The sequence below is a fragment of the Lonchura striata genome, chromosome 15 (genome assembly GCF_050655825.1).
Source record: "Lonchura striata isolate lonStrDom1 chromosome 15, ASM5065582v1, whole genome shotgun sequence".
NCBI lineage: Eukaryota > Metazoa > Chordata > Aves > Passeriformes > Estrildidae > Lonchura > Lonchura striata.
In genome coordinates this window covers 13,886,217-13,902,727 of record NC_140717.1, presented here as the reverse complement: position 1 = coordinate 13,902,727, position 16,511 = coordinate 13,886,217, and the positions used below count along the sequence as shown (strand labels likewise).

The window sequence follows — 16,511 nt, the reverse complement described above, 5'->3', positions numbered from 1 at the left end:
GCGGTAAATGCTCGTTAACGACCGGATCATTCTTTTAATTATTATTATTATTATTGTACGTGAACACGAGCTAATTCCCCGGTGAAGGGAAGGGGGGCGAATCTTCGCATCTGATGCCCAGCATCCAGGTTTCGGTATTTACATAATCCGAGTGTTTCCATAGTCACACCGGAAGCGGCGATTTAAAAACCAGATCGCTTTATGTAACGCCGCGATGGATGCGCAGCCCCCGCGCGCTCCCCCCGCCGCCCCGCACGCTCGACAGCGCCGAAAGCGCGGGGGTCCGCGGCCGAGGGCCAGCGACGAGTTCAATGCGGGGGGATGTAGGGTAGGCCCGGCGGAGGCCGGTGACGCTGCCCCGGGGAAGCTGCGGCGGGCGCGGAGACGGGGCTGGAGGCGGCGGGGACCGGCCGCGCACAAGGTAGGTCCCCGGAGAAGCGGGGGGAGCCCGGTGCACCGGTTGCCGCCGGCGGCTCTGCTCGTCTCCCGGCAGCTCTCGCCCTGCGAACCCGCCCCGCAGCCCCGCGGACACGCGCGGTGGATCAGCGCAAACCCGCACGCACCGGAAAAAATAATGATCCGTGATCGTCCCACCCTGCCCGTCCCTCGGTTCCATTCCGCCCCTTCCCCGCTGCCTCAGCCGCGCTCTTGCAAACTAAGTCGCTCCGCTGCCTACGTCCCACATGCATTTATCCCTTTGCAAAAAATTAAGCAAAATCAATTAAAAGGCACGAATAGGAAAGAGACCGAAGCCAGCTACACACCAATCTTCTTCCAGAGTCTTTCTTTGCCTCCATTTTTTTTGAGAGTTTCATCACTTATTTGTCAACAGTTCCTGTCCTGCATATTTGGCCCAAATGGGGAGGAGGCAAAACAAAAGCCATCCAGGGCTCGCTAAAGTTTTGCAATTTTGCACCAGGACTTTTTTTTTTTTTTTTTTTTTTTTTGGGGGGGGGGAAGGGGGAGGGAAGGGGAGGGGGGCGGCGGCGATGCCTTTTGCAAAGTCCTAAGGAACCATGTTCAGGCGCTGCGTGTGGAGCGGGGCGCAGGCGTCGCAGTGCCCGGAACGTAAACAGCGGCGGGGCCGGGGGGATGGCGGGGGGGCGGACCGGGGACACGGCGCGGTACCGGCTGGGCTGGCCGGGGCGGGCGGGGTTGATGTCCGGGGGTACGGTACAGGACCGGCGCCGGGCTGGCCAGGATGGGGGGAATGCCCGCGGTACCGAGGCGGTACCGGCGCTGGGCTGGCCGGGATGGGGGGGCTGGGTGGGATACGGGGGCGATACCGGCGCTCTGCTGGCCGGGGTACCGGGGCGGTACCGGCGCTGGGCTGGCCGGGATGGGGGGCTGGGTGGGATACGGGGGCGATACCGGCGCTCTGCTGGCCGGGGTACCGGGGCGGTACCGGCGCTGGGCTGGCCGCCGGCCCCGCCGTGCGGTGTTCGGTCACGAGTGCGCGGCACGCAGGCGCTGAGCGGCAGCGGGGGGACGGGGACGGGGCCCCACAAAGGCGCGGACGGTCCCTGCGTTGGTACCGCCGCCCCCGGGATGTGCCCGAAGAGTTGAGCGGTTTTGCTTAACCGGGAGTAATTTGAGCTCCGCGAGTGTGTCCGACCCCAACGGCGTAAAACCGGGATGAGGAGTGGCGAATTAATGCAGCAAACACTTGAAAATAATCTTATAATATACAGACTTTGGGTTAATTGTGGTGGTGGCTTCGCTCCGTGCCTCTGGCACACGTGCGGTGCAGCTCGGCGCGGAACGCGCACCCCGGCTGGTGCCGGCACCGCTCCCGGCACTGCACCCACGTGCCCTATGAAAACCGGTCATAAAATCCAGAATGTATTGTAAATAGTGTTAAGCAGGTGTTAAATAAACCAAAATTGCTTTTGCAATACGCATGTACAACAGGTAGTTAGAAATCGCATGAAATATAAGAAGAAAATGCTGTAAAGTAGCTGCTGATACAAAAAGTCTGCAGGATGGAGATCCTGCAGTTCCAAAAACTTTCGGCGGGTCTCATTTCTACAACACCCCCTAACATCTACTCTAAATTGATGCTGAGCAAGTATTGGGACCATCTGATTGCAATAGCAGGGTCAGAGTGCAGGTTTTGAACAGCCCCCAGGTTCCACAGCGTGGCTCCTCTCTGAAGTGACATCCCTTACTTCCCCTCCACATCCCCCAAGAAAGGGAACATCAAAGGATACCCAAATCAGGGTCGGGGCTGATGGCTTTGGCAGTGTTCCTCTGGTTTGCTTTGTGCAATCAGTTAAGCATCCTAGGTATTATATGAAATATATTAAGTGTTAATGCAAAATTTAAAACACATTAAAATTCAACTTTGCAGGCCTTGCCATTGATCTCTTTGGAACAATTCCTATTTTAATGATCCATGGATAAAGGCAGGAGAGGGCGGAGTTCTAACAGGATTTAAGGCAGTGAGCTTCTCTTTCTGATTCTGCCCAGGACTGTTTGCACAATCTTGAAAAATCATGTAATCTTTCTCTAACATCTCCCTGTTTGCAGATGATTGAACTTTATTATGGTATGGAAGTGTTTTATAGGCTATATATTGAAGTGTGGATTCCAGATGTCTGTTGGAGCAAGTGCATTATTAATCCATAATCCTGAGGAGATATATACATATCTCAACCTTTCAGCCAAGATTACTCAATCTTAAAATTAAATACATGTGTACATCTGTAGAATTGAGGTCAGGATACAAGATAAATGGATGTTACTAGAGAATCATCAGACAAAAAACATATCATCCATCCATGCTGCAAAAGTCTACCAAAAGAGACAGAACAGAGACATAAAAGAAAATCAACTCATTTTTCTAAATATTTTTTTGGACATGGACAATCTGAGACTCTTGGTGTATCAAGCAAACCCACCAAAGCTGTATCCATCACATACACCTGGAAACATCAGAGCGCATTATAGAAGTGTGGAAATAAATGTTTCAGAAACAACACAGTTTCTATCTATAGATCTCCAAAAATAGAAAACACTTTTTAAAACTTGTTTTAAGACAGAAATGATACCTATTCAACTACAGTTCATTATACCATGAAAATAATCTGTGTCAATAACAAAAAACCTATCCCAAACTTAAAAGAACTGGGGAAGGAAAAGGAGAGGTGGAATGTGTAGGTTGTGGATGATGAGAATATCCATATCCACAGCTATGTTAGACAGGATAAAAACATTCAGAAGCAATATTAAATTCCTATGCTTAGTGCTGGCTGATGAGGGTTGGGGCTGGTTTTCCCCCTGAGCAGATCATGGCACAGTTTTCCAACAGTGCCCAGAGCTGGGCTCCATCAGGCAGTGCTTGGATGGGACATCCCAGGGCTGACAAAAGACTTGGCCTTCTTTACAGTCAAAGAAGGAAAACACATCATTTTGACATTCTATCACAGAACATTGTGATACAATAGGCTGCGCTGAACTCTGAAAAAAACACTAACACTTTATTTTGCTGGATGTTAATGTAGCTTAAATTATTTAAGATCTAATCATGCCAAGGCGCGGGATCCTGACCTCGTTAGCTTGGAACTGGGAGCTGTCATTTAATTAATGTTGTACTGCAAGGCTCATGCTGAAACCAGAGCTGAACTTCTCTGCTGGGGAAGGCTCTATGAAGACATGGGATCATTTCACCCCACTGAGCTCTAAAACAGTTAGTTCCCATTGCACAGAATGGGCCAGACTAATCTTAAAACACTTTTAAAAATACTGTCTATCCTGTAAGATCTACCATTCTATACTTTCTTTACCTTGGGTTAGGATAGAAGATTAGATATTTAAGTATTTCTCTGTTTTATGAAGGAAGCTGAAATACAACTTTTTTAGACATGGTAGATAAAAATCTTTCCCCTGCAGAAATTCCATCAACTAAATGTTAAGTTCTGCTTCAGATGAGATTTGCAAAGGATGTTTTCCTTAACCTCCCTGGGACTGCTGGCAAACCTGTATTTGCCTTTTGCAAGTTCAAATATGTTGTTTTTAATGCAGATCTACCATGACTTCCACTTTGTGGTGGCTTGATTCGGGTTGGGTGCAGTAACAGGAACAAATGGAAGTGCTGATTTGCATATGAAGCTGGAGATCTGTTTTAGCAGAGCTGCTCTGCCAAGGGCAGCACCTCGGTGTGCTCAGCACCGGATCACATTAATCACAGGGTACTCAGCCAACCTATTCAGCCTCCTACAGAAAATACAGAAGTACATTTTTAGCAGAAAAAAAGAACTGTGAGTATCCTTGTGACAGTGTACAGATTTCTCAGGGCTTTCTGGAAAGAAACTTGGACTTCTGCCACCTGCTCCAATTGTGTTCATGCATAAATGATCCAGAGAACGGGTTGACATTACCTCTAATTAGGGGTAATAACAGGCTGCTACTGAAAGGGCCCGTTCCCTTTCCTCTTGCATGTACGTCCCTCACTTTTCCTGCATTAGGTCTCGTGTTGGTGCAGCCACGGGGCGAGTCAGTTCAGTGACCCGATCCCGCAGAAAAATTAGCCATTAAGAAAAAAAATATATATTTATTTCATTAGGTCAATCCACTGAAGCTCTGCAGCCATTTGATCGGTGCGATTCACAGGCTGGAGAGGGCTGAGATGAAGGGAGAGGGCAGGATACACCCTTTTGGTGGCCTTCGGCAATTGCAGGGGTCACAGGTGACAGCAAACCCCGGCCCTGAGCCCCAGCATGACTTCAGAAGAACTCCCTGAAGCATTTCTAAGAGTTAATTAAGCAAGGCTGACTCTTTTAGTTTCAGCTCACTCTAGAGTGGCAGTGTAGAGGTGTGTCATAATGAGTAATAGAGTTGGAAATAATTTATCCTGTTTAGTTTGTACCTCAGATGGAGCTGTAAAATGGGACAGAAAGGGAAAAGGGTGCACAAAGCCTCATGTTGAACCTTACTGTATTTTTTCTGTTTAACAAACTGAGTTTTCTTTTCTTTCTTACAGGAAAGGAATGTTTATTTCAAAGTTACAACACTGAGGCTGGAATCTCAAAATGACACATGGGTCTGGTTTGGAAAAGGGCATCAGATGAAATGCCTTTGCTGATTCCGCAGGTCCTTTTTCATACTTTTTCTCTGAATGAAATACAAACTCAGCAGAACCTCAGTGTTTAATGTTGTATCTTTCAAAGCCCTTTCCAATAAACAGGAATAAGAGTGATGGACAGGAAAATAGAGGAACAGTGAGTTCAAGGAGTCTATTTAAATACAATTATTTAGAAAGACACTTGAAGTCCTCGTCGGATGTATGTCTCTTGCAGATGGTTCTTTTATTTAGAGAAATCTGATTTTAGGGAACAGGTCAAGACCTAGTACAGTAGTACTCCCTCATGATGTTACAGTTTAACCATAATTTTGCACAGAAACAAGAAGAAATAGTGAACAATCCACCATGGTTATGTACATGTACATAAACATTTGTCATAGCTTATAAGCAGCAATGCAAAATATTTTTAATTATATAATTCCACGGGACAGAGACTTGAATGTTTTTCTGAGATGTGAAGAAAGTTCTAGTTATTGTTTTTGATGGTTATCATATCTCCCAAGGAAAAAAGAGATAAATCACAATTGGTTAGCCTCAGGCACCAGTGGGAGACAGAGAATGTTGATTGTGGGGTGGTCTTCTGGGTTTTTTTGAGGGGGCTTAATAATTAAAGCACACCAAAAAAAGAGTAATGTTTTATAATCACAGACTCATTTAAGTTACATAAAATCTTTAGAATGATCAAGTCTAACTACAAACCTAACACTGCCAAATCCACCTCTAAATTTTATCTTTTGCTGGACTTCAACTCAAATTAATCCTGCACAGCGGTACTGTCACCCAGAAAAGAGAATGATTGTGGCCAAAATTCCGTGGAGTCAGTGATAGAACAGCAGAGGCTTTTATGGAAAGACTAAGTCAAACTCATTCTTCTACTGAGGTGTTTTAATGCCCCTGTAGATAAAAATCTCACCCGAAGTTGTTTATAACAAGAGGACTGTGTTTATTTCCTGAGAAGGGAATGAGATCAAATCTACATGGTACAGGGAATGCCTCTGAAGACTTCAAATCCTTAAGATTATTTTTCTTGGATGTTTTCACTACATCTTTTTAAAAAGAATGCCTTGTACATGAAAAGCATCAAGTGACCTTGTTGGTATAGATTGTCGTTCCCATTGTTGTGCTTAAGGAAGTGAAGGATCTTGCAAATCAGAAAGGTGTGAAGAACAAAGCAAAAATGTTAAAGACAATCTGCCGTGATTTTCCTACTTGTAAATAAGGTGGGACATGTCAAAACAATACAAACTAACGATGCTTTTGATTTTAAATGAAACTAGCAAGGATTCATCTCCTAGGTGACCATCCATGTGCCTGTTAATAGTAAAAGTATCCTTGTCGAGTATTATTTGTATTGTTAACATCCTATTTTTCTTAACTACAAATTGATAGCAGCAGGCTTGTTTCTTACGCATCCCTTAATTCTCCTGATGCACAAATTTGATGTGGCACAAGCAGTGTGTTACCTCACCTTTTCAGAAATCACCTTCAGAACTCTGCCAAGTATTCACTAGGGAGCTCTGCTCTACGCCTCACTTTTCTCTCTGTAAAACACAGAAAAAATGAATTATGGTTTAAAGGGTGTATGTGAACCTGGTAATAAAAAAATCTTTCAACACTGGCATGTGTAGATGTTGAAATGTGCTGCTTAATCAACCTTATCAAGTGCTTGCTGATAAAGGCGGGTTTATCAAGAGCTCTGGGCCTACCAAATGTGAAAAAACTGAATTACGTGACAATGGGTTAGCTGGGTCAGTTTTAATTAGAAGAGAGGGTGTTTGTTCTATCTGGTCTGGATCCACATGTTCTGTGTGCTCTGCACAGGTGTAGATTAGACGTTTAAGCATTTTAGGATGGGGGACGACAGAAGGAAGAGGCCGAGGCACGGCTTTGTGCTTGTTCTGAGGGACGTGTTGCAGGGGGACACCCCATCCTGTCCGCCCTGGGGAGCGCGCAGGGGCTCCCGCACTGGGCTGAGGGGCACAAACCCACCGGAAACTACAGATTCCCGTCAGCTGCACTCCGGTGAGCTGCTCACCCGGGGAGCGCGGCGGGGGCTCGGTGCGGGGCTCGGTGCGGGGCTCGGTGCGGGGCTCGGTGCGGGCTCGGTGCGGGGCTCGGTGCGGGCTCGGCCCCACAGCCCCGCGGGCCCTCAGCGCCCTCACGGAGCGCGGCTCGCCCGGCGTGGCGCCCCCTGGCGGCGCCGGGGCACAGCGCCCGCCCGCGCGGAGGCGCGAGGCTGCCGGGAAGCGGCGGGGCGTGGCCGTGGGCGGGGCCTGGGTGCCGGGAGCCAATGGGGCGCGGCGGGGCGGGGCGCGCGGGGCGCGCGGCGGGCGCGGCCCCGGGGCGGCAGAGCCGCGCTGCCGCCATGGGGTGTTAGCGCGGCCGGGCCCGCTCCGCCGGAAAGAGCCGCCACCGCCCGCCGGCCCCGCTCCGCCTCGCCTCGCTCCGCTCCTCCGCCCCGAGCCCATGAGCCTGAACGAGCACTCGATGCAGGCGCTGTCCTGGCGGAAGCTCTACCTGAGCCGAGCCAAGCTGAAAGCCTCCAGCCGCACCTCCGCGCTGCTCTCCGGCTTCGCCATGGTGAGCGCCCGGCCTGGCCCGGCGGGCGGGGGGTGGCACCGGGCGGGGAGCGCAGCCGCCGCTTCTGCTTCTCCCTCCGGAGCCTGCTGCGGTGAGGACGGGGGGGCCGGGCCCGGCGCGGCGTGCGGCACCTGGGGCGGCGGCGAGCGGGGCGGGCGCTGCCGCCGCCGCCGCCCCGGAGCGCCCGGCCCGCTCCGGGCAGCGCTCCCGGCTGCTCGCTTCGGTAGCTGGTTTGTTTTGGAGCGCTTCCTGGCACGAGCTCAGAGCTGCTTTATTTCCGCCTGATAGTGCAAGATTTGTGTGATTGTTACATACGTTCCGCGTGGAGGATGCTCAGGAGCACAGAAGGCGCGGTGTGTGCCGTGGGCAGCTCCGCTGGCTGCGGGGGCACCGTGGCGTGTTCCGGGTGTCGGGAGCCAAGGGGCCGCGCCCGGAGCCCCGCAGCGCTGCCCGGGATGCGGCGTTTCCATCGCGCTCCTCCCTCAGACCGCACGCGTGGCTCAGCGAGGGCAGGGGCAGCTGTTGCGCTGCAGCTGCTTTTAGATAAACCAAGAAACACAACCCATTAAAGTTTGTGGTGCCGCTCAGACTCATCCATCATCAGTGCTTTGCAGTTGCGAGGTTTCTAGTTTTTATTTAAGGAAAACTTGAATGTTACTTGGAGTTTTATGCGTGGTTTAGAAGCGTTTTCTTTCGAGTTTGATGTGAAGCGCAGTCTAGTTACCCGAATTATGTCATGTATGAAAGTTCCATATAATTTGAAATAAAGTAACTCACTTCCTCATCTGCCTAGACATCTGACATGCAAAGCTGCAAACGCTGCCTTTATGCAGCTGTTAAAAATGCTTCACGGATTATAAATTCGCAATTTCACTCCTCTGACTTGCTTTATTTTGATTTTCTTTTTCCCTGCTTTTAACAAACTGAGTATTTTCAGCCGTTGAATCTGCTACTTTCCAGAGCCATTGTTCCAATGATGCTGTTGGAAAACACAGCAGCCTCCTGACGGTCAGATAAATGTCAGTGTCCTCCTCCAAGGGCTAAAAACAGAGCACAACTCTTCGGGAGGTGCTGGAGTGCTGCCCGGGTGACTGACAGGCGGCTGTGTTCCTGCCTTTCACTCGCTTCTCCTTGGGTAACGCTGGTGCTCACACGCCGCTTCTGATCATGAGTTCTCCTTGTTGAATTCCTGTTCTGCCATCCCTGAGCGGTTTGTGCCTGCTTGAGTCAGGCCTTTGCCTTGAGAGACAACGTGAGGAAAAATGTAGTTTGTTGGAGATTATAAATTTTCTAGGGGAAGTTGCATCTCAATGTACATGGTGTTGTTTTAAGGTCATACTTAACATCTTGAATTCCTTGGTTTTTCTCTAAATGTATGGCACGTGGACTCAAAATCCGTGGATGTATGAGGTGAGGCTTCTACTTGTTTCTTAATTCTTCTAGAATTCTAGGGGTTTAGTCTCCTGCTGTTGAAAACTGCTACTTTTGAATTTGTTATTTCAGGAAAAAGCCACTTCATTCCAATTAAGAAAATCTCTAATTGCCAGTAATGTTATATGTGAACAGTCATATTTAAGTTTTTCCAAAGAAAAAAATCCATTTTTTTTTCCTTCCTTTAACAAGTTCAGCATGGAAATCCACCCGTAGTCTCTTTGCTTTTGCACTGACAGACCTACTCCTAGTCCTATGGCTAAGTCAGAACCTAATCTTGGTTCAGAAGAGCTGAGTTAACTTTCAAGTATTTTTAGATGCCTTTTAAAAACTTTGCTGATCTTTTTAGAGTTGTCCCTCTGCCTTGAAAAGCTGGGCTGTTCTGTCACGCCTGTGCATTGTTTACTGACTGCAGTTCTTTGGCACCTGGTACTTTAATAAAATGCTGCTGAAGTACATTCTAGTCTTGCATCAAAGCTGGCAACAGCACTGAAGGGTCATTGTTCCTCTCTTTTCCTTATCAGGCAAGGAAGAAAGAGCTTAAGTGACACATCCAGGATCACCCAGTGAATTGATGGGAATTGTCAGGAGTGGACCCTGCTGGTTTCCATGCCAGTCTTTGATTAGAGTGCTTGCATCCTCTAGTAGAAGCTAAGTTTATCCCCGTTGAACTGCTCCCTTTTCATGGAGTATTTCTATGTGTAGCTGCAGCCATTTTGCAAAGTTGATTCCCTCAGGATTGGTGATGTACCCTGGTGGAATGAGGCATGCCAAAGGCAATGCATTGCTCGGGTCAGTGAGGTGGAATATGAAACGCTCAGCCAGGTTTCAAACCCTGAATTGTTTTAAGATTAAAAACCTGGTTTACAATTAGTTTTGTTTCAGAGCTCCACATCAGGATTTGCTACTATGTGTAAGCTTCACAAACAGTTGCAAGGGCTGGTGATGGCAACTGGCGTGAGAGCTGAGCTCGCCCCAGTAAACCTGAGCATTTCCTTCACTCAGGTTTCTGTGGATGCTATCATCTAGTGCAGTATGTCTGAGTGAAAATCCATGAAGTTCATAACCTCATTTAGCACACTTTTCCAATTAATGGAGCCAGCTAATAGTATCAGTCCCCCAAATTGTTAGAGGTAGAGAAAGAAATTATAGGTTGTAGGGGATGTGTAGTTCATTAAAGAATGGAGGATTCATTCCATACACTGATGGGGGCATCAGATATTTCTCACTTCTGTATTATAGCCCAGATGTTGTTGCATGATTTTCCCCCTCATGTTTGATTTATCTATTTTTATATTTCACAGTGAATAGGCTGCTGGCAGGTTATTTTTGTTTGAACAATTATTCTGACTTGTTTGCATTATTTTGTCACCAGGGACACATAACACAGTAGCATGACAATTTTAAAATACAGGAGTCAGAAACCATAGGAAAGTTGTTAAATGCCACTAGTTATGAAACCAGAAGACTCAACAGCTCCTCCTGCCACCAATTACCAGCTTTGTGAAAATAATTGAGTCAGAACTATGGGTCTGAATTATACACTGTGGTTGGCTTCCTTATATGTAGGATTCAGAGGTTGATATTTACCAGGCAGCAGATTTATTTAAATACCTCTAGTGCTCCAAGCTGGCTGGGCTTTGTCTAGATGGGATATATATGCTTCAAATATTGAATATTATCAAAGAACTGTCAACTCTTGCCTTTGAAATATGGCCAGTATGGTCTCTTGAAGACAGCTTCATGTTCTGCAGAAGACTGGCAGCATTGTTGGATAATCTGAATTTGTACTTGCTGAATGGATTTGCTGTAAGTTACACTGTGTAGAGGGGTATTACCTCCTCAAGATGCATTTGCTCCAATCACACGGGTATTGCCTTTTCATATTTGCTAGCAAAATAAAATGAGATCCTGTATTTGTATTCCAGTGTCAGCAAATATTAATGTGTTTTGCCATTCTGCAGCATACAATAATCTGCAGAGTCAAGATCCTGGACTAATGGATGAATGATGCTTAGTTTCCCTTGTGTATGAAACCAGTAAATAAGATCATTATTTTGACTTATCTGTTTTTAATTTCCGGTGAGTTCATCTGGCTCGTGCAGAGCCTCTGTATGAGTTGTTTATAACTCTTTATGAATGGTGCAGACAGTCTGTGAGAGCCTGGCTCTGCGCCTCTGTCTCTGGAGTGAATTGTACTGTCAGGAAAATGGGGAGCCAGCCAGAGGAGCTGATTCCCAGTGATGCTCTGACACTCGGCTCATTATTGAGTTTCCTCTGTGGTCCCATAGACAAGAGTGATGGATGGGCCCTCAAAAATGCAGTTGTGATGTTTGATCAACACAGCTTTCTTTTTAGGCATTCCTGACATGCTAGACTGTATAAAATACAGTCCCAGTACAGGGTTATATTCCCACCAACCTGAGCTCAGAGGCATCTTTGTGGGGAAGGGGAGGAAGTAATTAATAAATATTATCTCGTAGATTATACGGATTTACTTGAGATGAGGCATTTTATTTCCTTTTCTCTACAGCACTGTCTACTGATCTGAAAAAATATGTAAGCCTGTGATTTTAATTTAAAAGCAGGGGCTTTATTTAAGTCACTCTGGTCTAATAAGACATGGGAGCCTTGTGAATAAGTAAGTGAAATTAATTTGGTCAGTATATTGAACTTAAAAAGAAGTTGAAGTGCAGATTTTTCTAGAGGGCAAGTTGTTAAATTTCCTGTAATATGGTAGTAATCTGGCTGCTGTGACTCTGAAATCCAGGACTGTTGAAGGCTTGACACAGTTATGTGCCAAAATTCAGTTATCTTCTAAAAACATCTGAGTGCCCACCATTTTTAGGCTTATGAGAGCTTCAGTCTTTTGTCCTGATGTCATGAGTCCTTTAGTTTTGTCAAGAAGCTGTACTTCAGATGTACAGCTTTGTCAAGAGCCGTAGTAAATCTGTCAGTCATATCTGTAGGATGATCTGAAGTTAAAGTTAGCTCTTCTTTGAACCAGGGATTAGCCCAGATGACCTCTTGAGGTGTCTTCCAGCCCGAGTTACACTGTGATCACACAGCAAGGCAGGGCACTTGCAGCACAGCAGCTGCACAGTCAAATCATGCAGCAAATGTTCAGAGAAGCTTTGAAAGTGGTGAAGGATAAGATGCTAAAAGTGTTGTATTGGAAATTGTGCAGCTACTGACAACAGTTCCTGCCCTGAGCAGCTCTTCTGAACAAGTAGAGCAGGAATATATCCTGCCTGGAACATTGGTGTGTACCTGGGAGTTCAGGCTTTGTATGAATTTGGATCATATCAGGTGACCTCATCAGGGCGCTGTTCTTGCAGGTATTACTTTACAAGAGCAGTTGTGATCTGTTTATTTTGAAATTGTAGCATGAGCAAAGGAGGGAAGAACTTTTGACACTTTGCATCACTGTTAGAAAACAGGCACAGGCCCTCGTGGTGAAAAATGAAGGTTTTGTTTTAGGTGCCTGACTCAAGCCTGGCCCAGGAAGTAAACTCAGAGCTGAAAAGAGTTGGCAGTTTTTCTGTTAGTTTACACTGAAAGAGTTCCCAAATTAGCTTTGCTGAGAGTTTGACGAGACAGCAAACATGAACTGATTTTTCACTTATGGGTCAGGTTGGGGTTACTCTGCCAGACATGAGCGCAAGGAGCTCAAAATCAGATGCTTGATATCATTAGTATGGAGGTGTTGATAAATGGAAATATAAAATGTCTTCAATGTTTGGCAAACTAAATACAATCAGTTCTTAAAAGAAAATAAAGTCTTCATCTCATTAAGCTCTTTAATGCCATGTTTATATTATCATACTAAGAACTAGGATAAAGGATTCAAGTGTCTTGTCATGCTGCATGGCTTTGAGTCTAGGCACAGCAGAAGACTTACAAGAAAAATCTTTAAGTATGAAAATTAATCCTCAGTGGTGAAGGATTGCAATTGTTCTGTGAAAAATACAGGAAGCCCAACATCCCACGAGTACATAGCGACTTAGGCAATCCTGCAGAAGAGAAACCTGACAAGCAAATGTTTATCCTCTCAATCATGAAGTTTCCCACAGCTGAAAAATGGTATTTTTAAATCCTCCAGCAAGGACTGTATATGCGTTAATATAATTTCTCGTTGAGTTTGTCAGAACACTTGGAAACTGCTTGCTAGTTGGCTGGGTTGTTAGGCTTATGACAATAAAAGCTTTCAATAAAGGAATTAAACAATTGGCAAATGGCCTCGAATGCCTGTTGAAACATGTCTGAGCAAAACCCTGGGTTGCCTTAATATATTGGGTGCATTAGTGATTAAGAGTTCTGGTGTCCTGGAACATGCATAAGAAGATGGGATCCAGGGCTAGGTTAGCTTGGCTCAGCCCCTGCAAAATAGTGAGGTTTGAATGTTCCTGCTGCTTTTGCAGCTGTCTCAGCCCTGGTTTCCATGCCTCCCTGCATCCATGTTACCCATGAATCTTTCTTCCTATCAGCTTGATGTGCTTATATTTCAGATTACTGTCAGGTTTTTTGCCTCTGCATTTTACCTGTATTTTGTCTGTTAAATGAGTTCCTTTGAGAAAGAGCATTGAACGTAGAGACCTTGGTGCATTATTCCCTCTTTGGAACTGTGTGTTGTCTGAAAGGCAAATGTATGAGGAAAGATAATTTCTGGAGAGCTGTTGGGATTAATGTCACTGATCAACTGCACATATGCACAAAACCAGCTGGCAGTTTTAAAACCAGCTAAAAGGCCTTCTGATTCATTTTATTTGTCAGAAATATCCCAGTTGGTTTTACTAGTTTCCTAGCGCTGTTACTTAATGCTGATTTTTTACTCCTTAGGCACAGGCATGCATGGAGATCTAAGGTTACAAGAAGGTCATGGCTGCATGTGGTAGTGGAGGGCTGGAACATCTTCATGAGTAGCCTCATCTTTGGGGGAGCAGTGATGCTTGGGAGCACTGTGTCATCTTTTCTGGAGATACTGTCTTTCCTCCAGCCTTCAGCAGGCTTGCTTGGCTGCCATTGGCATTGTGGAAACTCAGATTTTGAATCTGTGTTCCAGACAGTCTGTTTAAATACTTGATTGAAAGAATATAGCTGAGAGCCCCATGGAAAGGTGATCTTTCTCATGAAAGGTTTCTGTACTTTAGAACTTAAACCCAAATATCCATGGGGAAAGGACCACTGAAGTTGTTTCAGGTAGTCCCCTGCCTTCACAGCCTTTCACGGATACTTCAAAAGACTTCATAAGTAAAGATCAAAATCTGCATCTTCAATATAACACAAAAGAAGAAATATTTCACTTAAAGAGTCCAAGTATGCTGTTCATAAGGGTCAGCTGTTTTGCTGGCATGAGCTGGAGGTGGCAAGGTGGTTGTGGGTTTGCTCTACAACAGAACAATAAGTGTGAAAACAGTGGCCTTTGCTTGAGAGCTCAGACCTAAATTTGCACCTAATGAAGAGGATGCAGATTGACATGAAGAGAAATGTAAATACAGACTTACTTTGTTTGGATCAGATGATCTTCCAGAAACATGGTGTAAACTTTGAGAACCTATAGTCAAATAATGTAAGATATAGGTAACTGCATCTTTCTCCCCTTTCCTTTTCAGGTGGCTATGGTGGAAGTTCAGCTTGACCCAGACCACGACTATCCTCAGGGGCTCTTGATAGCCTTCAGTGCCTGCACTACTGTGCTTGTTGCAGTTCACCTTTTTGCACTCATGATAAGTACCTGCATCCTTCCAAACATAGAGGCTGTTAGCAACGTGCATAACCTCAACTCTGTCAAGGAATCTCCTCACGAGCGCATGCACCGGCACATTGAGCTCGCATGGGCATTTTCCACTGTCATTGGGACTTTGCTCTTTCTTGCAGAAGTGGTGTTACTATGCTGGGTGAAGTTCCTTCCTTTAAAGAAGAAAACTGACAACACCCCACAGAGCAACAGTTCTACCATCACATCAGGACAGGCAGCAGCCATTGCATCGACGTCCATTATGGTGCCCTTTGGATTGATTTTCATTGTGTTTGCAGTCCACTTCTACAGGTCACTGGTGAGCCACAAAACAGACAGGCAGTTTCAGGAACTCAATGAACTTGCTGAATTTGCACGGCTCCAGGATCAGCTGGATCACAGAGGTGATGCTGTCACCTCAGCCGTCACCAATTTTGTGTAAACCTGTGCTTAAGAAAATAAATCCACTATTCTGCTTCTGCCTTATGGTGACTCCCTGTGGATGAACTGGTTGAACTGCTGATTATTGTTTATAAATATTATAAATATTGTTCTAACTCTTTAGAGAGGGAAAAGATGTTCCTTTCATACAAGTTTTGCTATCTGAAGGAATGGATGGTGGGTTGTGGCTGCACTGTGCGTGCAGCCCTCCTCCTGTGAACACTGTCTCGCATCTTTCTTGTTAATGCTGAGTGTTGGCTGTATAAATACATGGAAAATAACATTGTACATTTGGGTATTTGTTAGGAATGGATAGAGAAGTTGTGGATTTTTTTTTTCTCTGTTTATCTGATGTTGGCATTTACTAGAAGATACTGCTTGTCCTATCCATATTGCATGGCATGATACAAATTACTTGGGACATGCAGCAATTAGCGCTCGGTTTCGGTGCTAGCGCTGCTCTCCCTGGAAAGCTTGACAGATGGTAGGAGTGAAAGCTTTCCCAGCACTTTCCCCAATATGTTTTGCTGCCAAGTAATCATTACTTTGCTGATTTCTCCAGTGCCTTTTTCCCGTGGCACTTACACATTTTGTAACTTGCTAAACACCCAGGACTAGACTTACTGCGATGTGGTGTGGCCACACGAGTAGGAATGAGACTCAACTCTTCCATGGAAGAAAATAAAAGCAATAAATGTTTTAAAGTTCTCATGAGCTGGCACATATTATCTGGAGAGATAGATTTGCCTGTTTCTCTTTTAAGAATCCTTTTTCGAAAAGAAGGAACTAGATGGAAATTATCACTGGATAATTTTTTTTGCTTGAAAATCAGAACCACTGCTGGTTTTTTTCCAAGCCAAAGTAGTAATTATTTTATACTTTTATATTTAAAATATATTTTTAATAAATCCTCAGAAGCAAGCAGCAAAAGGTGCTTTTTCTGTGTTGGATTCCCAAGTAATTAGATATGCCTTGGTCTTCCTTGTTTAGAAAAGTATTCTCCTTGCTGAAGTCTTGTATTTAATAACTCATACATATTTGCTTCCAAAGGATCTGGAAGACAACTTTTCTTGATGTATATTTATTTATGAAAGTAGGTTATTTGTAATTAATACTGCTGCTTTCTTTCATACACCTCTGTGACAGCAAAGCTACTGTGTTGTTCATTTCCTCTAAGCAAAAACCCCCCCATTTGGTCTCCTAGATAAGAGGTTTGGCCAAGAAAGGTTCCAGCAGTTG

The 16,511-nt window shown here is 45.5% G+C and overlaps 2 protein-coding genes across 12 annotated transcripts in view; one reads left to right on the top strand and one right to left on the bottom strand.

The window, feature by feature from the left end:
• KDM2B (lysine demethylase 2B) overlaps positions 1-1,059 on the bottom strand; it is a 106,522-nt gene extending 105,463 nt beyond the window's left edge. For 2 of the 8 annotated variants that reach the window (XM_085592773.1, XM_085592774.1), the window contains exon 1: positions 564-772. In XM_085592773.1, coding sequence (XP_085448899.1) covers positions 564-689 — 126 coding nt within the window. In that variant the 5' untranslated portion in view covers positions 690-772. Of the gene's footprint in view, positions 1-563 lie in introns of all 8 variants that reach the window. The other 6 variants (XM_021532716.4, XM_085592775.1, XM_077787255.2 and 3 more) reach the window with 6 other exon arrangements.
• Positions 166-15,317, top strand: LOC110471758 (calcium release-activated calcium channel protein 1). Of its 4 annotated transcripts, none has more exons than XM_085592793.1 (3): positions 166-421; positions 4,982-5,091; positions 14,707-15,317. In XM_085592793.1, exons 2-3 carry the CDS (start codon positions 5,038-5,040, stop codon positions 15,271-15,273), a joined length of 621 nt encoding a protein of 206 aa, XP_085448919.1. In that variant the 5' UTR covers positions 166-421; positions 4,982-5,037; the 3' UTR covers positions 15,274-15,317. The 4 variants fall into 4 exon arrangements, with proteins under 4 accessions (XP_085448919.1, XP_085448918.1, XP_085448920.1 ...); XM_085592794.1 differs by lacking the exon at positions 166-421 and adding an exon at positions 1,041-1,068; XM_085592792.1 differs by lacking the exon at positions 4,982-5,091 and having other exon boundaries at positions 186-421.
• The last annotated feature ends 1,194 nt before the right edge of the window (positions 15,318-16,511 follow it).